The sequence below is a fragment of the Tyto alba genome, unplaced genomic scaffold, assembly GCF_018691265.1.
Source record: "Tyto alba isolate M040663 unplaced genomic scaffold, T.alba_DEE_v4.0 Super-Scaffold_23, whole genome shotgun sequence".
Classification (NCBI taxonomy): domain Eukaryota; kingdom Metazoa; phylum Chordata; class Aves; order Strigiformes; family Tytonidae; genus Tyto; species Tyto alba.
In genome coordinates this window covers 6716363-6743968 of record NW_024881297.1, presented here as the reverse complement: position 1 = coordinate 6743968, position 27606 = coordinate 6716363, and the positions used below count along the sequence as shown (strand labels likewise).

The 27606-nt window shown below is 39.0% G+C and overlaps 1 protein-coding gene across 7 annotated transcripts in view; it reads right to left on the bottom strand.

Moving 5' to 3' along the window:
• Positions 1-27606, bottom strand: part of LIN54 (lin-54 DREAM MuvB core complex component) — a 37391-nt gene that overhangs the window by 7178 nt on the left and 2607 nt on the right. For 4 of the 7 annotated variants that reach the window (XM_042797040.1, XM_042797039.1, XM_042797043.1 and 1 more), the window contains exons 2-8: positions 14198-14925; positions 8461-8581; positions 5432-5577; positions 3782-3940; positions 1252-1468; positions 431-504; positions 81-278 (exon numbers count right to left, since the gene is read on the bottom strand). In XM_042797040.1, the coding sequence (XP_042652974.1) occupies positions 81-278; positions 431-504; positions 1252-1468; positions 3782-3940; positions 5432-5577; positions 8461-8581; positions 14198-14890 (1608 nt within the window). In that variant the 5' untranslated portion in view covers positions 14891-14925. Of the gene's footprint in view, positions 1-80; positions 279-430; positions 505-1251; positions 1469-3781; positions 3941-5431; positions 5578-8460; positions 8582-14197; positions 14926-23039; positions 23062-27606 lie in introns of those variants that run through there. The other 3 variants (XM_042797041.1, XM_032997950.2, XM_042797042.1) reach the window with 3 other exon arrangements.

The window sequence follows — 27606 nt, the reverse complement described above, 5'->3', positions numbered from 1 at the left end:
ATCTGGGGAGCAAGAACCTTTAAAAGGCAGGCAGTACTTTCCACAACAGCTCTACTTCCTTATTTTTCTCTCACACATACCTGTGTGACGTACTGAGCTGGAAGGACTGCATACCCAACGTTTCCTGTACCAGGTGCTGGTGCCAGTACAGTGCCCGGTGGGAGGCTGGTGAGGTTGGGCTGTATCTGTGGCAGTGGAGTGGCTGGCATAATAAGTCTTTGTTGGGGCTGACTAGTAGTAACTATCTGGGATGTTGAGTTGATCGGTTTGGGCACCACCTGGAGAGAAGAGAGGCTTTTATGAAATCATTGTGTTTTTTGATTCAGAATGCAGTTTTATTAATCGAACATTTAATTACACTGATGAAACCAGACTCTTCTTTCCACCCAGCCAAAATAAGCCAGGAATATGCATTTTACATTTAGCTCACCTGTTTCACAGTCTGTGCTGGCACTATGGGAACAGACATCCGCACTGGGGTCGCGTTCACCACCACCGGCTTCGCTAATATCAAGAAACAACATTGCAACAACACACATTATTCACTCAAAGCCCACAGTTCAGTCCTCCAGACTTTCACATGCACATAATGCAAAGGTACTTAATACTGTATGCGCTGAGATTAACTGACTGAACTCATGGCACATAACACATGTCTGAAGAACACCGTTGTAAAGAGGTAACTGGCACAAGAGTGTGTGCACAAGTTTCACAGAAAAGGCTTAAAAAACATCTCTGGTACAGAGCTCCTCTGGATGCTGGATTTCCCTTGACAAGAATACAGAAACCACAGCTTGGTTTGAAATCTTTTATTCCATCACGGCTTTGGAAAGCATGGACAGAAACCAGCAGAAACATCTGGTGCTCCCAAAGCATTTTACACAGAAGGATCTTGATGTTGCAGGAGTTTCTGCAATATGTTTGGGGGCTGTCCTGGCTTCACACTTTTCATACAGAGGATCTGGGACTTGCCATAAGTCACCCACAAAGCTAGTAAACTACGGAAAAACAACCTCAAATGTTCCAAGGATTCAGACCCAACTACAGAGCAATTTGACACAGAGGAGTGTTTCCACATACAAACCAGAAGTAACAATAGAATATGAAATTTGTAGTCATCTACCACAAAACCAAGTACATCTGGCAGTCTTGATAGATCTCTATTATGTACCCATTTTAAGCCTTACAAATCAAAACCGTGAAAAAAAAACAAGAACTTATTTCAGACAAGACAATAGCACTAGCACTTACCCTGCTGAAGAGGCTGTGTATTCGTACTGGGATTTTGACTGGCCGATTGGGTTGAACTATTGGCTGTTGTGGCAGTAACGAGTCTGACATAATGGAACTTGCTTCCAGGTACCTGAATCTGCTGAACATTGGGTGCAGTTGCCAAGGGAATAATTGTCTTAAATTGAGATGTACCCACTCCTCCTACAGTAATGGTCTGCACTGCTGATTTCACAGCCTGTTAAGCCAACATAGACAGCACAAAGTTACTTGTACAAAGACAGAAAGAACATCAGTGTGTTTATTCCTCAATTGGTTTGTGAACAACTCTTTAATCCATTTGTATCCTTGAGAAGCAAATAAGTTATCCCCAGTTTTGCTTTCAAAAGTAAAACAGATGTGAAGAGATTAAATGCCTCTCAACAGCTCAGAGCAAAATCAGTTGTTTTTAATGCTCTATACCAAACACTAGAGTTAACTAATATTTACATGAGTAGGGTGACTCAGTTCACTTTCCCAGAAACAATGTCTGCCAAAACCACTTCAGGTGACTACAGAGAGCATTGCTCAATTTGTATTCAAAAATTAAGCAACAAACAACCCTAGAAATATTCCTACTAATAAAACACACGGTAAGAACTTGCAGAACCATTTGTGCTGGACTACGGCATGATTTATCTCTGGGTGTACAGATACGTCCTGTTAAGACAGTTTGCAATTAATACACAGAAATCACTGTGCAGCCCTTGATAAGGAAACGGAACAGAGTCCATAAACTGATAGCTGAAGACATAAGAAAGAGGGCACAAGCTGAGAAACAAAAGAAGCAAAACCAATGAAGAATAGCAAAACAAATTTATCAGGAAAAAAATGCAAAAAGGGGAAAGAAAGGGAGCTAGGCAAATCTCACAGCTGGAATAACGGTACGTCTGGAATTTGCAAGGCTTCATCTTTCCAATTTATCTCAAACTACAAACTGATAACAAGCAAGCATTTATACACATTCATAAATCTACCAGTTTGATGGCGACCTCTTTTTTCCAGCCTTGATGACAACCTCAAACCTTGATTTATTCCTCCTTTTTCTCCTTCTATCTAACTTCTTCTTTTGGAGCTCAGCTTTCTATTCTCAGTATTTGTAATATCAGTACGAAATGTATCACTGTCCTTTGCATTACGTTTTAGTATTAAATTTGGTTGATAGTATGATGTGGCTTCTTAAAAGATCTTCCCACCTCCCTAGCTTTCAGCAACTACACAAATGAAATCTCAATTTGCACGACATATTTCACTGGAAATAAGTCCAGTCTTTTAAAATAACGTGTTTTCTTGAGTTGTTTGTTGGTTTTTTTTTTTTTTTTTTAAACAAACTGAGACCTCAGCAACCCAGACCAATTCCAAATAAGCGCTATCTGCAAGCACAGCCATAGTCTAAGTGTTATCACAGCGAGACCAGCATGGGCAAACTTCCCTCTAGCACACAAATTAGTGGCTGCCATCCAAGGACAACTGGGAAAACTGTAAAATTCAGATGACAGTTCTTCTAAGGGCATGTTGTTGAGCCCAGTGAAGACAGGTGAAACCTTTGCGTTGTGTCAGATTGCCTTGGATCAGAACTCAGCCATCTCTGTTTTGTCACTTAGGGTGATTGGCATTAGAGTGACTTGACCTTTAAACAGCTACTTAAAAAAGACAATTTTGCCAGTTTTACTCTGAAAAAAAAAAATTCAAATCATGCTCGTGTCCACATCCCCATATCAGCACTTCAGTTATCACCTGTATGAGTAAGATGAGACTGGCAAAATCTGTCCGAGTCTCTGGTCTCCTGCTGTACATGAAACTGTGTCCACTCCCTGCTTTACCCTCTCTGGTTATTTACACTCATACACATCCATTCATGTTTACCAAAACAGACATTGAGATAGAAAATGATTCACTCAAGATCACAATAGAAAAAAAAAAGAACTGTAGTTTATTAAGAACAGTCAGTTTTGTCTTGCTATTCATTAATGCAAATTTATCAAAGTTATTATGGAACCCCCTGATTTTTTCTAGAGATGAGACAGAGGAAAGCAATAGTTTCTAATTCTGTAGGCCTCAGACTGTGGTGCTTTGCTTTATGCAGACCTCTACCACAAGAACATGACCTCCACTACTGTAAACCTCTGATTGAAAGCAGCCCTAGTCAGTGGCATAGCAACACTGGTAGAAGACACAGAACAACCCAAAGAACTCTTCCTTGTGTCATAGGGAGCCTTTCAGATGATTTGGGAGATTCTGTATACAGAGGCAAGAATTTGCACCAAGTGAGACTTTCCAGGTTGGAAAGCTTCTTTCTGACAGCATGCCCTTGTACAGGCTTGCAATGGTTTGCACCCTTCGTCTGAAGAAGCTCATGCTCCCCAGGGCAATGCTTTTGTCAATCCTTAAGCCAACACTATTACAAGAACACCCTGGAACTGACCACTGCCGATTTGCAGTTCAACACTCCAGTTTCCCTCAAGCTATGAGACAGAGACATGCTATAAGACAAAGGAAAGTCAGTCTGTACCTGGGCAGTTGTGTGGTTGACTATAGCCTTCCCAGGGGAGGAGGGTGCTGACTGCTGCACTGTGAGGATCTGCTGTCCTAACGCTACATTCAGTGGGACACTCACCGTCTTCTGGGGTGAGTTGGGAGGCTGGGAGGCCACTGACACCACTGTTAGCTGCTTGGCGAAACAAAGAAGCAGTTTAAATCTCTGTGCAGGCTAGAAGACCCTGTACATATACATTCTCCTCCTCATGAAAGAACAGTCCTCTGCCAGTACAAAGAGTTCTTTCTGTGAACAGGGTGCTGTATTTAATCACAACTCGCATGGGTCTGACTGTGCAACAGCAGCACATACACACATTAGAAACTTCTCGCACTTTCCGTGTCTTTTTTTTTTTTTTTTAAATGGAAACTAGCCCACTGAAGCCTAAGCATTGTCAGGATTGATTTGCTGAGTAACAGCTTTGTAAATCGGTACCATGACTATTTCATCATAAATGGAAATTTTAAAGGTCAGCTGTGGAAAGCCAGAAAAAAGTAAATCTCACCTTTTACTACAGATTCAGCCAAATTATAAGAACATCCGTGTTTTCAAATCTACTTTCCAGATTCCTGTAGAGATCCAGTCTTCTGACCATATTTCTGCAAAGTGTGGTGTTTCAATACTCTATTCTATACCGCCAAATCCTTTCCAAGGTTGGTTTTCTACTTTTCCTTCTAAACTTCCTTCTCTATGTTTTGAGAAAAATCCCAATTTTTGAAACCAGTTGCTTTTAAGAGACTTGGAATTACTTATTTACAGTAAATTCAAGATGTCTAAGGAATCTCTACTTCCACTCATTGTTAGCTTTGATGCTAGATTAATCTTTCTTTTACTTTTTCCTCATGTTGCTTCCCTCACTAATAATTCTCAAACACAAATCCTTCACTCCATTTGTATAACATTACATAGCTAAAGCACAGCCAAACTAGGAAAATTCTTTATTCTTATGCTAGTTTTTATAAATGATACTTAGTTTGTATGCACTATACATCTTGCCCCTTCTCCGATTCTTCCTTTCTCCAGCAATATTCCTCTTCTCAAGAAAATGTTACTAAGTCTAAAATACAAGTGTCAACATGACACTTGTCTGTAACACAGCTTATGCTGGGTGAGTTACCTCTTCTATCTATTGCCCAACGGTGCCAATCTCCAGCTCTGTACTTGTCAAGGGCCATTGCAAATCTCATTTACTTCAGACACAATTAGGGAAGACTAAATTATCTATGAAGTATCAGACAATGGTTAATAAGTGCTGACCTATTAATATTATTGAGGTCTTCTCTTAAACAACCCGTTAACATTTTATGAAGGTATTAAAAAAAAAAAAAGATACTGTTGGAGCACTTGGCTAAGAGAGAACAGTTGCTCTTGGAATGGATGATTAGGGAATGGCAAGAAATGGCAGGAATGGGAAACTAATGCAGTAATGCATATTTACTTAAAACCACAGTAAGAGAGCAAATGACACAAAAGTCTAGCTTAAGCCATTACAGCAGAGCATCTGGATGCGCAATGGAGACTCTGGAGTGGCAGGATGATAAACAGCTTGCAGCAAAGACACTGAGAGCACCATTTAAACCAGTGTGTATGAGGGATAGAAGACTGCAGCTAGAATCAGGTCCTTACCTTATTAGGGGATTTAAGTGGTGAGATAGCTATTTTATTTGGTGTCTGTTGTGTTGTTGTACTCAAAGATGATCCAATGACTCCACTCTCGGAGATCGTTATTGTCTTTGGTGGTGTTCCTGGAGCAGACTGTGAAAGAACTCTACCTATAAACAATGAAAATACCATCAGCTGAAGTCATCCCTGTTTATATTAACTTTTAAAGCAACATTTTCTCTGCATATCCTGCAACTGACCCCTATTTCTGAGCATGCATTACTTGGTAGGAAGGACATCAGTATTCTTTAAATTAGATTTAGCAACAAAGAAGAAAATAAATGGCGTTATTGCAAATAAAAAGACAGTTCACTTGGGCTTAATAAAGCCAAAACGCACATTGAGCTTTCTGTGACATTCAGCTGAAAATTCTTTTAAGCTAGGACAGCATCCTGAGGCATACAGTCCTCCAGTACACCTGCACTGAGCACAAACACACAGCTGGCAGCTTCCTAGAACTCCCTGGGCTGCTGCCAATGTACAGAGAAACTGAGCATCTGTGGGGGCTACTTCCTTTTAAAACCTCAGCCATCAGAAAAAGGTGTTTGCTCTGTCTATGCTCATAAGTTGTGGGTTTGTTTTTTTTTTTTTTTTTTTTGTTCCCCCCCCCTCCCCCCCCCCTGTGTTGGTGGTTGTTTTTTTCACTGCCTAACAATATATAACACCCCTGTGAAAACATGGATGGTGTAGCTCTACTAACTATCTGCTTTTACAATAGCAAAAGAAGTCAAACATCAAAACCAGCAGCTCCAAATCATGAAACCCTTATTCTTACGAATATTGCAAAACTCCTGGAGTAGAAAACAGATTTTTTTTTTTTCCATACGTCTATGTTTCTTTCCAAAGTGTGCTTGACCATTGAGCTTTCCTCTGATGCACTTTGGCTCAGACTCATTTCTCTCAGTTTGTCACCCATTCTCTTGTACTACATTTATCAAAATAAGAAACACACACACACCAGCATAACTTTTCCATTCAAAACCAACCAGTAGTGTGAGGAGTTAACTGAAACAAGAAAAAGCATCATCCTCATTAAAACGTGCCTTCCTTACATGCTCTAGAATAACCTTCACTTTTGTAAAGCCTAAGTAACAGCCAGTAGCTGCTAAAGCCACATGCCACCTGAAAAATGTCAGTCTCTGAGAATTTTACCATCTACAGTATTCAGTGCTATGAGTTTGCTTTTTTTCCTGGTCACAGCTTTCCCTTTCTCACTACAACTCCTCTGCGCCCCTTGGCATCAGCTTCCTAAACAGAACCTGGCTGCTTATATTGACAAGTCTTTCAACGTTATAACTTCCACCTCAGTTTGAAGAAATTTCCAAGCAATTAAAAATACTTATCAGATTCATAAAAACAGGCATACAAGGATCAAAAGAAAACACACAAATGTTACACCTTCCGCAAAGAGATGCCAGCCTCTCCAAGCCGGCAAGAAGAAAAAGGCAGATGTTTAAAGAGTTCCCTCCCTATTACAGAAGCATCTTCACCTCTCAGTGATGCTTCTCTCACGGACTTAGGGACAGGTACTCTTGTTTTTTCAACAGAATAATTTAAAAGCTGGAAGTTTATTTTGTAATATATCTGCTTATCAATATTATGTAGGTATGTTTTGATTCAGATACTTCCCTTCATTCTGGAGGCAGCAAACTTAACAACATGCTCTATTATTTTTCTGGGACTCCTTACTGTTCATTAGTTTTCATGTATTGCCAGATGAAAATGTTACACAGCTTCAAGTGGCTCATACTGGGGTTTTCTGGGGTTTTTAACGTTTCTGTGTTTGTTTTTTTTTTTGTGTGTGTGTAAGTGTGTTTTTTTTTTAATACACAAAGAGCTTAATTCAAATATTTATAAACAAAACATAGTGAAGCAATCTTCTTATTCACAGGTCTGTACATTTGGTAGGGAAATGTTTGAGAAGCGAAAAAACTGGGGAGTGCAACAGGGAATCCCTCTTTCTCCTGAAACACAAGTCAGGCTTCAGGGTGCAGGCAGCCTGACAACTCAAGGAAAATACTATGTTTCAGTGATGTGCCATTCACTTGTATCAATCAAAGTTTTGAATACAGGAGACAATTGCATCCTTTTTAAAACTAGCTCAAGTCCCAGTTCTATATAGGCTTAACAAATTCGTATAAATATGTGGAATATGAATATGTGGCCTACTCGGATTAGTCAATCTGGAAGCAGTTGAAGACATCCTTCAAAGCTCTGAAGATGACTCTGGCTTCCTACATTTGTCCTTTTGAGATAGTTTACATGTCTCAGATGTTACTTGCATACATGCAATAATATATTTAGCAAGGGACACATCAGTCCCACTTCCGTAATAAACAAATGATTACACTGTGGGTTTCTCCTTTAATTTGGGTTGTTTTATTTCTTTAAAGGACACAAACATAGATTTGTTTTCCAAAGAGACGAATCATTTCTTATTTATCCTAATTACTTTCTTAGACTCTTGTGTGATGTTTATTTTTGAAGTAGGTGAGCAACTTAACAGAAACAACACAGCTTTATTTGCTTTTTTTTTTTTTCCAACTCAAACATTTTTCCTGTTATTTATATGTATTACATTTAATTCTAACTATCATCAGATTGAAGGAATACAAGAACATGTGCCGCATTTTCACCCTGTGTACTTAATGTATCTGCAGATACTTTCTGTTTATTGAGTAGCCTTTCCTCTGGCTGTGATGTATTTTTCTTCTTCTCCCCAAAATCCAGACAGCGAAAGCATCTTATAGCAAAAGAAAAATGACCAAACTCTACAAGCCTGAAGAAAATGCTAAATGAGCAAAGTGTAAAGGTACCAACAACTGCATTTATCTGCTTCTACCCACAAAATTATCTGACTTTTTTTTTTCAGTTGCTTGAGGTACTTCAAAAGAAACTACAGTAAAATCGAGAGAGAAAAATTTTTTACCATCACCATCTCTTTGAACAACCTTTAAGAAATGGTAAAGCAGAACAAGTCAAAGTAGTACAACCTGCAATGACTGGTGACACTTGAGTGGTCTGCCCTGTAACAGCTTTGCTATTGATTGGTTTTGCAAAGATCAGCTTGGTGATCACTGGGCCTGAAGTTGGTGTTCGGGTCTTCTTCGCAATCTGAAAGATGAAAGAAAAAAGATCTAATGTAACTTGAGCATTTGAGATCTGAATTATTGTATTAAGTGCTGTAGAAATTAAAAAGGGTGATACTCACACACATAATTAGAAGAATAATTGCTTATCTTGCATTTCATCTCCATTTCTCACTATGGAGAAAACTAGGATATCACCCGTGCCACTTTAGAAAACCAGTCAGCAAAGCATGATACCCAAATCCTTTATAGCTTTTTCATAAGATATTGCTCTGTGCAAACATACTTCAAGTTGCTAAAATTATTTCTTACATGCCATTGGTCTATATAAAAAAGTTAAAATTAAAGGCACAACTCTCAACACTTGAAGCTTTAAAAAAGTTACTAGTTTTTCAGCCAACCATGACAAAACTGATTCCTCAAATGATTTAAATATGACAACTACTGCTCTGAAACATCTCTTGACCTATTCTGACATAATAGCACACTTTTATCCTGCAAATGGGAAAACAGACTTCTGCAACAGTTCTCAAAAAGTACGTGGATCATCAGTCCCTGAAAGTTTTGAGTACTCACTAGCCACGAACCAGTTAGCTACATCCAGGTACAACGGGGTCTTTTTTCCTCCCGTAATCCAGTCTCCTGAAACACAACTGGACCACGAACATGTACATGCAATTCAAGGAGACAGATCACTTGAACTTGAAATCTTTATAAGCAGGGTTTTATAGTCTTAAAAGTCTTAAGACTTTTTCCCCTTTCCCGCACTGACAGAAGTTAACTACCTGATGCATTTATCCTAACAGTTTCTATAGCTAGCATTCTGCTGGTGAATAGTTCAATTAAGAGGTTGACTTCTTTCAAAAAATGTTTTAACCTGTTGACTGCAGAGGCTGCCTGAAGATGTGGACTATCGCTAGGATCTTCTCCAAGTCCAGGTAAGCACACTGGAAGGCACTACTCAAGCCCTTACACTTACCCACCCAACAGCCAGATGGTGGGCACCAGCCACCAACTCCATCAATATCAGAGAGGCATGACATGGGCATCCATTCGGGGAGCCACCTCTCAAAGGCACAGACCGCCTTCGTTACTCAAGTAGCTAACTGGAGAAATCTCACTGACATGCAAAGATACAGAGATGACAGCTACTTTTAACAGTCTGGCAAAGCTGTGAGTGCTTAAAAGAAGCAATTGAGTAGGCTGGATGTTATGGTTTCCTACACAAAACTCTATTTATAGAATTTGCTGACTGAAAACATCTCCTTTACAGTAGAATAATGCCAAAATATTCTAAGTGTTCAGCAGCACATGATAAATTCCGCAGCTGCCCCACAAAGATCACGCGTGAGGCTGTTGCAGTTCCCAACAGCACACTCGTGGCACGGCCGGGGAAGCTGGAGCTTCCCCTTGCTATGGCACTGGAGCTCTCTAGCCTCCCGTGGAGAGAAAATGCCATCTCTGTGTGTCAGAGCTGTGCCCAGCCAAGGGAAGCCAGCAATGAGCAGCTCTGACACCAGGCAGTGCCAGAGAACAGACCTCATTTAAAGGAAGCCACATGCTGCTCCACAGCTACAGTACAAGTGGTTCCTCAGAGACCTCCACCTCAGACCGTTGGCAAGTGAAGGCAATATGCCCAAATACGCTGCACCCTGATCACATTAGCTGCTTTATAGGTGGCATACAATAGTCAAGGCTTAAAATGAAACTGAGAAGAAAAAAAAAAACACTCTTTTTGCAGATATATTAACTAAAACCTTGAAACGTAAGTTGTTTGCAGAAGGAAGCTTCATTCAAAGCCCCATTTATAAATTTAACTGAAAGCCACTTTAACATTTCAAGGATTCAGTTCTCTTAGCACACACATGGCCAATAGATGAGCATGCCTTTTATCAGTATTTTTTTTTGTAAATTTGCACACATTTTGATTTCTGATAAATTCCCCACATTTCATCTGTTTGATTTGAGTATTTTGCGGAAATTAATTTTAGCCTGCCATAAGGTATTATTGTAACTCAGGTGCTATTGCTTTTACTCTCTGAAGTGAGGGCAAAGTCTGGATCAACATGATCAACATCCAGTATGAACAGACAGCTCTGGACAATAGCAGTTGTTTCCCAGTAACAGCCTAAATGTGCTTGAATGACTTACATGAATGTATGTAAAATACTAGCTGCCTGTTAACATGAAGTATGTCAGAAAAAAACTAAAAATCCTGAAACAAGAGCTGGTCAACACAAGTAGCCCTGCTTCCCTCCGGTTCAATTTGCAGTATCCTCCTCATATAAATTCCATTCTCCCTCCACCCCAGATTTTGGGTGAACTGTCTACAAAGAAGGAGGTCTAACAAACAAATGCATCCCCTCAAGGCTTAAGAAACATGGCAAAACTCAAGGAGCCCTTGGCCCCTAAGTGCAGGCAGTCTATTCCTGCCCTTACTTGCTGCAAAGCAAGCCTTTCTGAAGTTTTTGACATTGGAGCTGATAACCCCAGCCATCTGTGAGAGCCTTCTAGTCAACAGTGGGAAACTTGCTACTTATTTCGGTAGTGACTGGAAAAGCCGGAGGAAACAATCAAGATGACAAACTGCCCCTTTGATGCTTCAGAAGGAGGAAGTCCTCTGGAGCCCTCTGCCATTGCCTGTACTAATCACAAGAAGCTTAACATTATTCCTCTGCCTATGTAAGCTAAGCATGCTCTCTGCAAGTTAATTTGAATTAGACTACAAAAATACTTCCTGGGACAATAAGCTCTTCCACCTAAGCACTCTCCACTAAACAAGATGAACTAGCAAGTTTCTACGGCCTGACTTCATTTTTCTATTCATACAGAAAAAGGCACATGCTTACTTCACATTTACTGCCGGATTGAATACCCAGAGTCAGATACCACAAAGGAGCTAGCATACTATAAATCCACTCCCTAGATGACCTCATGGGAGCTTGTCCATGTAGCCACACCTTATATAATTTATACTTGGCATAATATGAAAAATCAGGGACTCCAGAAATAGAAGAGAACAGTGTACTCCAGAGAAGACAAAGAAACTGAACTAGGAATGGGAGTTTGCTCTGAGGTTAGAGAGTGCACAAGGTCACTTTTCCACTACGAGAGGAAGACACAGTGATGGCTTAGCAGTTGTGTTGCCATGTTAGCAAGGATGCTATGGACAGGTAGATTTAACTGCTGAAATGCAGAACCAGTTACCACATCAAGACAAGTTCAAGATAGACTAGCTTAGCGACTGCAACGGTGATGGTTCTGGACATTTGGATGTCATCTGCAAGGCCAAACTCTGGCTTAATGCACTTGGACTAAAGCAGTACACCAGCTGGCACATCATCGTTTTTTAGCCTGTTCAGCCTGTGGCTCCTGCTTGCATAAGCATATGCACTTGTCCAGTAGCTTTGTCCACACATCCAGGACAATAGTTTCAACTAAATCAGGACAAGCTACCAACAGACAGTAAGAAACCTCTGGATATAGACGAAGCCCAAGGTCCCGTCACATTTTACAACTCACAGCCTCATTCCTCTAAAACCATAATCAGAGAAGGAGACAGATTCCAAGGAACATTTTGTTCAACTCTATCAATTATGCCTTTTCTCAAGTGCTGAGATTTCAAATGCCACAATTGGATTACAGCAAGGCTCAGTTTCTCTAATGACCTGCAAAGCACCTATTACAGTGAGAATTAAGGAGAACTGAAGAGAGCTCTTTGTCATCTAATCTTTAACCAATTCGCTTTTCAGCATCCAGTCAAACTGCTGCGACACCTTGCATCTGAAATATCTCTTGTGACTTTGAATCAGGTAAATTACACAAGACTGCTGGGAAGCAGGTAGGCATTCACAGCTTCCTCTTCCACTCACTGAAAGGTTAAGAGGTTTGATCAGAATGATGGGGTAATAACTTCATTTTCTAAGCCAGGGACTCGAGGCATGTGTTCCCTCCCCTGCCATTCACGATAGGGTATACCACGAATGTCTCACCTGGCCTAATGTATCCCTCTGACACTTTAATAACTTCCTACAGGGAAAAAACTATGTCTGGAAAGTGCTAATGTAATCATCTTCCCTGCAGTATCAGGTGCTTATAACCACTGAACTTTGCCTTCTTGCTTTTCGTTTCTACTTCCTCCTCTCCTTATAGGAAGAAAGGAATGCCAAGTGTTAACAAATCCATCTGTTTTGTAAATTAAAACAAAGGTTTAATAAAAAGAGAGCACAACAAAACAGATTTGCTCAAACTGCAACTAACTAGATTTACAAATGTATGCAAGTCCACTTGTGACACCTTCTATTAAGGAACCTCTATAATTCCTAATGGCAAACAGCAGAGATCAATCACCAAATCACTGTATTTCAGGCACCAAAGGCACTCATACAAGCCAGAGCACATCACAGCTAAGTAATTATCCTCAGTTTCCTGTATCTGTCACTTGGCAGTGATTGACTGAAGCCAATTAATTGGAACTGATCCACTGTTAAACATTCCTATGCCTAGTCAAGAGCAGAGACTTTTTTGAAAGATGTAATGACAACCATATCATTAATAATCAAGGTACAAAAATAAAAGTCACTTAAGAAAACTGGTATGTTTCAAACAGGTGTGACTAAACATGTTTTTCAAAGGTATGATGTAGCAACAAAAAAAGAAAAAACCAAAGTCGGTGCAGGGATCACCTGCATCTTTAAAACAAATCAGCTTGAGAGTTGGTTACATTTGCTTGCCATGAAATACTAGTCAGGGAACTTATAAATCAGCTAAGTTTGTAATTTTTAATGTGCAGCAAATCAGCTTTTATTACCATACTTAGTTTAATTTCTAATTTTGTTTAGACTGCAAAGTCAGTATTTTTTTTCCCCCTCATACCTTGTTATCAAGTTCTACTTTTCCTTCACTTTCATGAGGTCTTATTTCTGCCTCACTGCCAACCAGAACAAAGTCAATCACATTGAGTTCTGCTGCATACCAGATGAAAATCAGACCCTTTGGGTCATAACCCAAGTCTTTTTAACACATTTTCAGATCCCAGCAGATTCTCTGTGGTTTCAAATATCTTTAAGATCCACGCCAGTGATTGGGAACAAGACCTTCAAGTGTCCAGTTTACGATAGTGCCTGGTCTATCAGTATCTATTAACAAGCCTAATTAGATTTGAAACACACAAGATAGATCTTTCTGGTTTTTTTTGAAATGCTGGAAGGTTTTTTTTAGAGAATTTATTTAAACAAACTAAATGTAATAGGCAGAAGCTAGTATTTCATAAAGGATTAAAGCAGCATACCTTCTGAATAAAGAATAAGCATACAGAGTTCAATTCAGTCTTCCTGAAATCACGCATAATTAATTTTTATAAAATGAAAATGGGAAAATTCCCTTCAACTTACTGAATTTTAATAGCTAACTTTCTCTGAGGCAAATCCTAAATTTGAAGACAGTAGCTAGAGGTAAAGGGCATAAAATGGTAAATGCATCCACAGATGAAAGCATGGGCTAAGAGCAGCACTGCATTTTTTAATACAAGGAATAAACGCAAAGGCTGAAAGCAACTGTGCGTCAACCAGTGAAGGAAATGGACAACAGCTGCAACTACAAAATTGTTTTTAAGATGTTTAATCAGCATAATTCAGTTTACCTGTACTGTTTTTAATTGCTGGGTCTGCAAAACAGAAGGCTGGGCTGCAGTGTTTATCAGCTGACTTCCTTGCGTCAAAGCTGAGACACCAACAACAGGTTTCACTTCTGACCGACCTCCAATAACAACTTTGATCTGCTGGCCTTGTACCTTGGAGTCTCCACCTTGGGCTTGGGATGTGGCCTTCTGCACCTGCGGGAGTTGGCTGTGGGGTAATGCTAAAACAATGGGCTGGCCAGACTTGCCCAAAGTTGTTACAATTAGCTTTTGCCCATCTGGTTTAATACTCTGATTGCCTATTTTAATATCAGCAGTCTTGTTCAGAATAATCTGATTGGCTGATATAGTGACAGGAGTCTGAGCAACAAGTTTATGGAGGCCACTCTGAAAGGTAGGCTTTACTACTGCATTCACATCAGTTTTTGGGGTTGTGGTGTTCACTGTTGTGTCTCCTGAGTGGTTGCTGGGTGCAGTTACCAATTCTGTGGTGACTGTGGCTGTAGTTGTAGCTGAGGAGTCGCTGGTGGAGCTTATGTTCACTATTTCTTCCAGTTCTGTTTCCATGGGAATAGAATCTCCAATCGGCGACGACACGATAACTGCCTCGATGCTGTCGTCTTCCACCAGAGTTATACCAGTGTCCATTATTTCCTCAGGGAGCAAGCTGTTGACTTCTGCTGAAACCACCTCCATTTTAGCAGTTGTGGCAGTGATGACCGGGGCAGATACTGCAACAATATTTTAAAAAGTTATTGGCTTCAAAAAAACATACATTTTCAAAACTTTATGAATAATATTACCAAATAATAAAACAGCAGCAGAAAAATTTTCAGACTGAAGGTATTGCACATGCACAGGAGGGATATAATGAAAAAAAAAAAATTAGCAAAACCTACCACATTAATGTAAATTTATTCTCAGTAAGAACTTATGCCAAACCTCTTCAACGTCATCTGTTGAAGTCAAATCAAGGCACTGACTTGCTGTGGATTACCAGTCCACTCATAACAACACAGTACACAAAGTAGTAATGCTCCCTCTCCAAGCTACAGGCACCTTGCTCATACACATTTTAGCTTACTGAAATATAAAGCAAGGAGTTAAACAGCTTTAAAAATTCAACAGATGATAATGGCTTTTCTCATACATGTCAACATTGATTAGCAGGTTATCTTGCCTCAAGAGACTTGTTATCCATACCAGATGGGAACAGGAGTTCATTTTTGCCAAATCCTCAGTTTAAGAATCTTAGAGAAACAAATAGCTGTTTAGTAACAGGCAGCTCATAGTTAACCCCACAAACTCAATCAGCAGCCATGGACCAAGTCAAAGCCCTGCCCTTCCAAGATGAACAGATAATTCCTCTATGCAGGCCATGAAAAGGACAGTTCAATATTTTTTCCCCTCAATAATCACCAAAAAATATGCCTAAATTCATGATTAATTTGAAACCTGTTCTAAACACAAAACAAAGAACATGTCATTTGAAAGAAAACAAAAAATTTTAAGCTGATTAGTAAGAGTGACCAATTTATACACACACACACATATATATACATATATATATATGAAAAAAATCTACAGTGAGATTCAAAAGCCAGTCACTTGCCACTTGAGAAACCCTAAAGACACTGCTGGAAATGGTCACATACACCATTCCTACTAAAACCGTGTCACTGTCAGAGGCTGAAACCAGATTAGCTTAATAAGGCTTTGTTCCCACTTCCTGACCGCATCAGCATGCTTGGGCACTGGATGGGCAGCACACTGCATGGGTATGTGTACACACTCTCAAGTACTCATAAGCTCAAGCAGACAGGATCCTCAGAAATTCAGTTTACTACTTTCTAGGAAAAGCAGAGTGGAGTTATTTGTACTACGTGACATTCATAATGAAGGGATTGTGCCACTAAGAACACTGACTAAATGCCAATGTGACATTGATTCCTTTGGAGTCATTGTGGTTCCATTTTGCACAGCAGCTAACTACAGAAAAGCTGCATTTCACCCATAAGGTAGAAGGATGGGATAAAAACGCTCTGCTGTAATCTACCTAGATTTCATGCCAAACTCAGGAGACTGTGCTGGAGCAGTCGTGGCCTTCCCGATCATGAAGGGTGCCATCCTGATTCCCCTCACCTTCAGGGTACAAGCCATCTCAAACTGCCATGATACTCAAGAAGTTTGAGCTGTGAAAGTACTTGTTGAGATGACCAATGGTCAAACTCACACACAGCTCACTTATGGTCAGGCATTTAAAGAGACAAAGTTATCTGGTGTCACTGCCAGAAATACCTCCTCTGGAAAGCATTTCTTCCTTAGTAATGCCAGTACAGTTTGCAGTGATGCCAGCCCTGGTAACTAGTGCTAGACAAAACAGTTTACTCCTAGGGACACGTTAGTAATAGTACCACATTGCTGTTTTAAAGTCAAATTGGTTAACTGCATATGAAACTACACAAAAATAGGATTAGTAAAAGCAGACTGATTCAGCATATGTTAAAGCCACTAACTGTCCCCTCCTGAGCTATGTCACTTCATCATCTCCTCAACCACCTGCATGGGCTTGTGTTTTAGATTTTACAACTTTGAACTGTTTTGGACAAGAAACCCCAAACATCATCCTGTTCTATACTGACAAGTACAAGGGGCTTGGATCCAAAAGCTAAGCTCCTAGGGTCAAACTGCAATCCAAATAATGACTGCCTCCATGTTTGAAAAGGAGGTAGTCATCCAAGTCAGACAGTGGAAGAATCACCAGATCCAGTAATGACAAATACTTCACTTGCTTTCGGTTTGCAATTGTACGTGTTATTCCCTAAAAGAAAGTTAGTTCTTAGTATCTTTTACCAGTATTTACATATATTTTAGTAGTTTTACAGTTCAATGTTATTTATATTCTTCATTCACACCATTTGGTTATGCTACAAAGTAGTAAATGGTTATTAAATACCTATACCTAGTTGAAAGGATATTTGTATTAAAATGCAGAGAGTCAGTGTTTCAAACAGCATTCCGACTTCAAACAAACCACTTCCAAATCAGAATGCGTAAGTTACAGAAATAATTACATCAAGTCTGGAATCAGCAATCAGCAAGTTACATTACATGGTTACTGGATTAACAGTTTCTGGCCATCACAGTGGAAGATTTTACAATTAGGTCTCATCATTTTACAGTATTCAGGCAAGCATCATCAACAGCAAGAACCACAACACAACACACTTACTCTGTTTCTTCACTGCTTATCAAATATGACTGAAGTAGATACTGAAATGCAACAATCAAAGTCTCATCCTAGCTGCTGTCGTCAAAGGCAGGTTCAAAACCCCAGCAGATTTTACTTCTGGGTATTTAGCCAGGATTTCTCAACTGTTCAGCTGTTCATTTTTTTCTAATGCTTTTACACCAAACATACACTGTTTCTATTTTTCCAGCTACTCTACTAAAGTGATTTCCAACAATAAAAGCATGCCAACATCTTTTAAAATTTTAACAGCTTTGAGATCTTCAAGACAGGGTAGTAAATTATTTTAACTATTTAAAAATAGGTGAAAATTTCCTTTGCTTCAGCAATTACGCTTTGAGTCACTCGATAATGCAAGAGCTGTACCTACAATCTCCAAAAAAGATGCATCAGTAAGCGTTTACACTTATTTAGCTCAAAACCTCAAGAAAAAGATTATCTAAACCAAGAAAGTAGATAAGCACACTATCAGACCGGGGAACTCCACAAAAATTCTAGGATCAGATTACTAAATAGGTAATTTTAGCCTACAAAGTAATGACCAGACAACTAAATTAAAAGCTCAAGAAGAAATTAACGTAAAGAAGATTTCTTTAGAAAAAGATTGTCCCAGCATAGCTCAGGACACCCAGCCAGCCAAACTGATATAAAACACTTCGGGGACTAAAGTGTATTGTCAGCAAAGCCTTGGAGCAACAACTTCGAAAGAACCTGAGTACTGTTAGGAGGACAGGGACAAAAGCTCAGCTTGAGTGAACCACCTCTCATCATCTTACCCATAACACAGATCTTAATACTTGATATTCACAAAGAAGAATATAAATGTCATAAAGCGTAAAGAGGATTTATTTAGAAGAGGATAAAGAACACCTTTATCGGCAAAAATAATTGTCGGCAAAAATATAGAATAGTGTCTGACAGACACCTGTTAACTTTGATCTATTTTTTCATTTTCTGTCATAAGTATGTCAGTGCAGAATCTTGAAGAAACTAATACCATTGAAGTGTTGAGATTGATTCTATCAACACCTTTGTTGACAAAATATGCAAAGGATCCACACTAAACAGGAAAATCTAAAGAAGCAAAAAAAGTATGTTGAGCTGCAAACAAGTAAACAAAATGCAAGATATAACAAAGCCTGTATTTTACAGTAACTAACTGCATCTTACCACATCTCCAGAAATGCCCCCATTTCACTAAGATAAGAATAACTAACCTTCCAGTCTGGAACCATGAGCAGTTTGGGTGGGGCACTTACGTGAGGATATGTTACAGAACCATCAGTGAGGCTGTCCTGCAAGGAAAACTGCTCAGAAATTCAGATGACTCAGAAATAAGGCTGCTGAGACCAACTTTACAGGATGTTTTGGGATAGTACTGCATGTTAGCAAGGCCATTACAATGAAGCTGCAGACCAAAGGACTCATCACCATTTGTGGCCCCATTAGCGGTCCCCTTCCCATTCTCTTCTCAGTACAGCACAGGCCTGGCGGTGCTCAGCCATGGGAGGACCGTCACATAACTTGACAGGTTTAAGAACATTGGCCAGACCTGCCTTAAGTTATTAGCAATGTTCATTTTAAACTAAATTCTGAAGCGTCGCTTTCAACAGAAAATAGGGAAATCAAATCAGTAATAGCTTTTCTATAAGCACCTATCTTGAAGTACAGAAAAACCCACCCCAAAATCAAAAGCTTTGTAAATGCACTAAGTCCAATGTAGCCTCTAAAATAGCAGGGATTCTCTTGGGATGAGTAAAACTGTTGCTGCATGCTAAACAAATGCTACCCGAAACCAAGTATCTTTGCCAGACACAGCAACTAGTAGTTCTTTAAAGCTAGGATAGATGCACACATTTAAGTGTAGCATTATTAAGAGCCAGAAAGGGCAAATACTTTCAACTTCCTGAGCTAGGAACTGCAAAATCTCTTAAGAAGAAGTATGAAGAGAAGTGCTGAAACACCACAAAACCCCCGTACTTGATGGAGGTCACCAGTGGGGTGACTGTCCAGGAGACAAATCACATGGACATGTCTAGGATACATGAAACTAGTTACTACATCACTAAGCACGAGAAGATGGAAATGTGACCATATATTCATTATTACAATTTCCTTCCTGAGGGATATAATGCAGGATAGTTTTGCAGCTTCCAAAACCCAGAAAATCAGAATCTGTGCATCAAGGGATTTATGAGTGTCTCCACACACCCGTGGTGCTGCAAAAGGCCAAGTCTTTTCTGAAGATCAGTAAAGTTAAGATGACATTACTAGCTTTTAAGACAGTCAAGGCATATGCCTAATAATCTGTGAAGTGTAAGGGAGAACACCAATAGTTGCAGCATATTTCAAGGGATTTATTAAGCCAGGTGGGGGGGGGGAATATGGTTGGAAATTAGGGTCAGATGAACGGCAGAGAAGTAACAGTGGACAACCTAACAAGTAATTGTTCACTGCAAGTACAATGGACTCTAAATACAAAGGTGGGGGGAAAACCCAAAAGAACACACTATCACCAGTTAGACAGTACAAAAGGGGTAACATTTGGCATTTTCTTTGCAGAAACAAAAATGTGACACCACCATCACTTCTCTTTCAAATAAACGTGGAGCTGGGGACTGCTGGCAGGCCATGACTCAGATTTGAAGATTTTAACTCAAAAATTACACAATATTTGCATGACGTTATATTCATAAAGTTGTAGTATTTCTCTTGACTATTAAAGGTTTGGAACCAATTTATTTCATTCCTAAATCGATTCATTAGAACAAAAGCAAGAGCAGGAAGAAGTATGGGAAATACAGAATGGATCCTTGATGATTTATCTGAGAAGCATGAGATACTGTGAGCCAGATGCAATCCAAGTTTAGGTGCTTACATGTTTTTGAAGTTTTTTAGCTTCTTCTTATCTGCCCTCTCCAACAGTGGCGATATGTAAACTCCATAAGGCTGCTGAGTTGAAAAAAAAAAATCTGTTTTTTTTTTTTTTGTATCTTAATACTTAGAGATTAAAATTATCAGGCTTCAAGCAGTTGGAAGCTGTGACAAAAGAGAGATGCTGGTATGATCCAGTGGGAACACTGCAGTAGCAATTCATTCACCTGTTCCCATCCTAATCTTTCAGCTCTTGGGATAGAGGGAAAAAAGCACAAACATCTTGCAATTATTCAACCACAGTACAGTTACTAAGCTCTCCATGCTGCTGTCATTGAGATGTAACACTACAAAATATCGACAAGACCAGTTAAAACACTGAGCCAAAAAAAAATCAGAGGAACAAATCGAAGATGCTTTGTAGATATACTGTAAAAATATTTAAGTTTTCAGAAATTTGTGTCCCATTGTCTTCAAAACAGAAATGTTTCACCAACATATTGATATGACATATACTGTCTTCACCACAAAAATCTTTAGCTGATCATACCCAAGGCTTTAGAAGTCATGCACACAACATGACCATATCTTTTTCCTTGACCACAACTACTGTTACAAATATACTTTAAGACTCAGCTATCCTGTGACGTGTAACTGTTTTTTTTTCACATTAAAATTAATGATCGCATACAAGGAATCACAGCATGCTACCACCGAAATTAGATTACACACATCGTGTACAAAAGCAATTCTTACAAGCAAACTAACAAAGACGTTAGATATGGTACATAATCAAAAAATCTCCATGAGTCACAGAGAGCCTTTGAGGCAAAACAGAAGCTAGAGAGAAAGAGAAAAAAATGCCACAACTAAGTTTTTGATGACAGCAGCATGTCATACAAATCATAAATGGTTGAATTATATTACACATACATGTGAGTGCATTGCTTGCTAGAAAACCAGCATTTTAGGCCACTCGGATATCTAACTCCAGGCTGGACAAGCCCCTTTTCAGTACAAGAAGAAAATATTACATTGCCCAAATGTACCATGAAGTACAAAACAAAATTAGTAAGAAAGACCATTCTAGTTATTGTGAGGTATTGAGTAGTGTTAATGAAAAAAACCACAAAAAGAAACTCCAAGCACTTACCTAGAATCATTAGTATCTAGAAAACTAAACCACTTAAAGATCAAATTGCTTTCCCATTCATGGCTCACAGCTCTTACCTAGCTCACATGCTAGTTCAATGTCCATTAAGAAGAGGGCAAAACCTACAATTTTACTAATATTATTCTGTATTTCAAGCCAAGTGTACATTTTAAATTTGCATAGACATCTATCTATCTATCTCATAATCATCAGTCCACACTTCAGCATTTGCTATTTGTGCCTCTCAGCAAGCTGAAAACTTAGACTTCCATGTTGTTCTGAAGATGGACCAGGATTAGCAAGCTGATGATAAATTTGCCTCTTGAGAACTATTTAGTGCCCTTTAAGGGTTTAATCCTCACCAATGCTAATTAAATTCCAGAGTGCACTGAAGAGCAAAGGCATTAATATTATGTGAACACTGCCCACCGGTCTAACAGTGCAATGTTCTGTAGAAGTAGAAGAACATCAAGTATATTTTTCAAATGGCTGGCATGTCCAGGTTAAGAAGACAGAAATAGAGAAGTAATTAGGATAGCCATTTATGCTTTGATTAACAACAAATGCATACTGTTGACCCCAGAAAGAGATTTCATACACACCTGTACATCCTTCTTTTCTCTTAAAAAGCAGTGCTGTAGGTCACTTTATCATGATAAGGATAAAAATCTTAAACACTGCTTATTTAGCACACATCTTACTTACAGCAACTTTCCAGGAAATAACTGGTAATAACACTCATTGCAGCAAGATACTACAAAGAAGTTCAGTTTGCTTTCTGTAACTGGAAACAATGTTCTACTTTCAAGCAAAGTTTCATACAAACTAAAAATAAAATAGAAATCAAAAATCAGAACATTTCCCTTGACCATTCCCTTGGTTTACATGCCAGTTTCAGTCATTTTCACAACATACAGTAGCACAACAGCTGAAAATCAAACTGCACAGGTGTTATGATCATTAAACACATTCTGAATGTGTTCACTGCCATGAACAATCCAATATTTGGGTTTGTAGATTCCAGGGCCTTTACATTAAATGAAGCATTTCGAACCTTATGCTCTATGCAAACTTTGTGTTAACACCAAAAGAAATACCCCCCGAAATAACTTGAAATTATTTTATTCTCTGCAGTGTTCAGGAAGAAAAAATTAAAGCATTAAGAGCTCAAAGTTAAAATGAATAAAGATGTATTTAACTTAGGTTGACTGAAAAAAACACCTTAACAAATGTGAAGAGTATTTATTGCTAAGCCCAAGAAACACAGGTTTCAATCTTCTAAATATAGCTTGAAATAAAGGTCTTGCTTTCTAAATTCTGGATGCCTCTTGAATGTGGGGCTGCAGAAGAATTCAGAACACATGGTGATATCACACCAAGAATACTCTTAAAAACAAGCATGAAAACTGCCATCATAGGCTTGATACCAAGTTCCCCACAGACTTTCAAAAGGTGTTATCATATTGGGCACCTTTTAAGAATAGGCATGCTGCCAGCAATTTCAGCAAGTGCACATTTTAGCACTGTATTTATGATCTAGGGTTCATAACAACAAAATTGTAACCTACCAATTTTATTGCAACTTTGCAAATCAGGAAGCACGATGATTATGTGGTGCATTACACGTATAGTTCAGCAGCGCTGCCCAATCAGAAGGTACAATACATGAATGTAATTCTAACTGAAACGAAAACATACGCATCACTGACTTCAGTGGGGTATTTAATTTCCAAAAATATGTTAACATGGTACAGAAAAGCATTTTGTCCTAAAAACTTTATTCCTTATGTGTCTTATGGAATCATATGATTCTTTTCAAAGTTCAAAGAACACAGAGATGAAAACCATATAAGAATCTACGACCATAAACTGCAATGTTTTCAGGGTAGTTCTGTCAAGATTTGGATAGCAGCAAAAGCTGTTATTGCTTTTTAAGCTTATCCTAGAAATTTAAGTTGACATCCTTCATTTTTTAGTCCACTGGAGAATTGAAAGAAAAGCAAAAATAGCTCAACAGTTATATTGCAGTGATTCACCGGAAAACATGCTTCTAGCTGCAGATCTCACCAGCTTTACTAGCCTTAAACACGACAACACTGAACAAGTACAGAATATATGTAATTGCAGAAAGACTGGACTTTTACTAACTGTCAATTTACAATTTTGGGGATTGGAGATTTAGTGTTAGTTTATGAGGGGACATCGAAGCTGACCTGTAGCCTTGGCAGGTTATCTGCTGTGACTCGGCTGCGGAAGTCGATCACTACACTGTGTTAAAGCACCGCATACCCACAAGGAGCAAGACGCACCTGATTCAGAAGGTGTCTCAGCACCTCAGTAAATTTCCCAAGAATCCAGCTCAGGACATGCACCCAAACAGCTCTGTCAAGCTGTACCGTCTATCAAAACCAACTGAGCGGCAGCAATATAATTTATAAGTGATGATGGGATGAGTTTGTACAAAATTATATAGCATCTGCATTGTTGAGGGCAGTCTAGGTTCTTACCATCTGAACAACTAAGAGATAACTCTCTTCCAAGGACAAAGTGTATTTTGCAGCTGTAGACAAACACTAGAAGCAGAAGCAAATATAACAACTTACGATAACAATGTCATCAAGAATTTTTGTTAAGAATCCAGCTTATAACCAGCTTAACAAAGCTTTTTATTCAACCTATGTCTTTTTGCCGATGTAACACCAAAACTCACCTTCCCATTCAACAGAGACAACGAGCCCTTATTCTCCCCAGTCATTCAAGTAGTAATGATAAAATTTCACTGGTAACCTCCCTCCATGTTTTCTGCTTCTCTCCTGGGAGAATCCATTGTTCATATGCAATTGTTAATTTTTTCTTCACACGAAACAGAAGTGACAACCTTTAATACCATTGTAGGGGCTAAATTGACAACAGACATGTTGATCCCTCTGCTGCAACCCGTTCTCAGAGCTGGCACCACAACTATTCTTTGCAAGCAGAAAAAACCCCACTCTTCATTTAACATTCCGGACATTAACACAGCAAACAGAAGAAACTTATTTCAAGAAAAGATTGAATACACTACATAAACACACAAGGCTTGTAGTTCCCACAGATTCATGACTGCTTTCTTGTGCAAGTGATGTAGAACACCTACCTATTCAAAGCAGAAACAAGCTACAGTTGAGAAAGTGAAGGTCACTTCTTTGTCCAAGTCAATTTCAAATGAAAATAAATCTTAGAGAAACAAGTAATTTTACTGGATCATTTAATATCCAAAACAAAATAAAGAACATGCTCGTTCACTTCCTTGTTTGCAGCATTCTCCCATCCATTTTTGCCAAATACATACAAGCATGCATCAACTACTCCAGGCAACCGAAATTCACAAATATCAATGGCACAAAAAGATAGGAAACACCATTTTTAAGAAGCTTGACACTGGACATGTTTTCTCTCATTTGGTAGAAAAACCTTCACAGAAGCATATGTATACCCAAGATTCGTCCCATACTGCTGGCATACTATCAAATGACAGACCATGACTACACGTAGGTGATCTTACTGTACTACAATTCTAATAAATTGCCATTATTCAATATTGCTACCATTTCAATAATGGGTAAAATAGTGTCATTAATTTTATGCATTCCTCCTTGTCATACTCTTTGTGATGCTCTACGTTCTGTCTCTAAAATGGAAAGGTTTGTTTTGTCGTAAAGTATTACAGAATCACTCAGCACTGCATTTTTTCAGCAGGCTTTTATTTAAGCTTGCAGAGCTAGAGATTGCCTTAAGAAATACATGTCATGAAACCAAAAAAAAAGATTAATCTGTAAGAAAGCTACGAACAACACAAGTAAGTGAAAAAATTAATTATCTAAGACTGCAAACTTACCATGTTTGCATATGTAACAGCAGAGTGAAAGCAAATAGGTTTAACACAGTAACAAAATATGCATGTGGAACACAGACAAAATAATTTCCATTCTCTTTTCCATTCTCTACAGAAGACAAGATATGGAGGCACTTTGTCTGCATGCTTCCCAGAGGATCGTGGTTCTAGTTTTATCAAATATAATACCGATGGCAAACTATAGCAAGGAAAACACCCCAACCTTACTCCTCATCAAATGCTGAATATGAAACTAGTGTAAGTACCCAGTCTTTTTTCATCAGTTACAAGGAATACTGAGAAAATATCAGGTGTTCTTCACCACAAATTTAACCATCTATAGTTTCAAAATTCAAAATAATAGTTCCCAAGGCAACCATAATTCACACAACCAAAACACAGTTTCCTTGCTATTACTCTACATTCTGTTAAGTGAACGCTCCCTCTACGACACACCATACATACAACTGTGTGCAGCATATCAGAGGAACAGGCAAAGTACACAAATTAGCTACTCCTATGTGTTTAAAGCAACAGTTATCAAGTGATACGGACATTATATTACACAGTTAAGGTTTTTTTGTTTTGGCTTGGGTTTTTGTTTGTTTGTTTTGTTTTCAGGTTTGTTTGGTATTTTTTTTTCATGAGAAGAAAGATTAAGCTCATGTCACCACTGCCATGTTTATAATAGAGGTGTTAGTTGCTTCCTTTTTAAGAATGGCTGGAGGAAAAAAAAAACTCAAACAAACCAACCACTTGCCCACATACCAGTTATAAGGAGATCCTTCTTCCCTTGGCAAGTTCTGGGTAATTTAAGCTTCCATTATAATTTAAAAAAGAAAAACAACAGCTAAAAAATCTTATCTGTCAACAAATTGGTAATTACGTAGTAATAAAACAAGCACCTACTACAATGTTTTAGGATTTACTGTGAAAAACATCCTAACAATATCCTTATTGCACTAGTATTTCCAAGAGCATTCTTTGCTACTTTGACCACTGCACGGACATGATCAGCAGCATTACTTTCCTTGTACTCCAATTCCCTGGACATATTAAGCCTGCACTACTGCTAAAGCTCTTCTGTCCTCCTTTGGCATCTGCCAATTCATTTCCATACAAATAACAAACCTTTTCTATCCTCCTTGTGCTAGCAAACAGTTATGTAGCTGCAAGAGCAGCCCAAATCAAGGAACCAAGTTCAGTTCAAGTTAGACATCCAAAAGTGTGGGCTGTCCCAGTCCCCTTTTGTACACTCTGCTGACACTGATGTTCAACTCAGGAAGAAAAATACTCCACCAAGTAGTGAACAAATTCTGGTGGGTCTGTGTGCTGAGATAGCTCAGTTAAAAGTCTGTGAGAACCAGAACAGAACCAAGGAATTGCACTACAACCAACAATCCAGCCGGGTCAGGAAGCTGGGGAAACCCAGGAACCTCCCTCCCCTCCCAGCTTGGCATTTATACTCCCTGCACAGAGGGAAGGGAAAAAGTATAACCAACTCATTCAGTGATGGCAGAACACTAGACTACATCAGGCTGTGTAGCTGCTTAGGTGCTTACAAAGCACAAGAGAAGGGGAAAGCATGGAAGAGGAAGAAGCTGACACGGAAGAGCAGAGCCATCTTCCTCGCCAGCAAAGCAACAACGAGCACTCATACGATTATAGCAGTGCACAGCCACATCTCCTCCCAAAGAAATGGTAGAGTAACACTTAGAAAAACAACACTGAAAGCAAGTACAAAACTGTAAAAGCTGTCAGGAAAGCTGTGCCCAGACGCTGCAATATTAATAATTAACTAGATATTTAAAGCAGAAAGCTTGAATTTGTTTGCAGATTGCATCTCCCTGTTTCATTCAAATATTTGGGGGGAAGAGTAGATTGAACAGTGTAAGCAGACCTGAGGCCACTGGAAACTTTTTGATAAAAATAATATAAAAAAAAGCAACATACCCCCAAAAAACTTTTCACGGGAACAGCAGGTTCATCTAAAGAGCATTCTTCAGATAGGCTTCATAGCAGAAACTGCTGTTACCCCAAAGAAATAAAAAAACCCAACACAAGAGCCAGACCATGGAGATGGGGATTGGATATGTACCTGGGAGCCGTATGACAGATCAGAGGAGAGACCAAAACTAAGGACAACCCCCATGTGGGTAGCAGCATGTTTGATTGCAGAAGTATGGCTTGTGAAGTGGAACAACACATAAATTGGAAGAGTTAAGGAGCCACTAATCTACCTCCGGATCTGGAGCATGAGA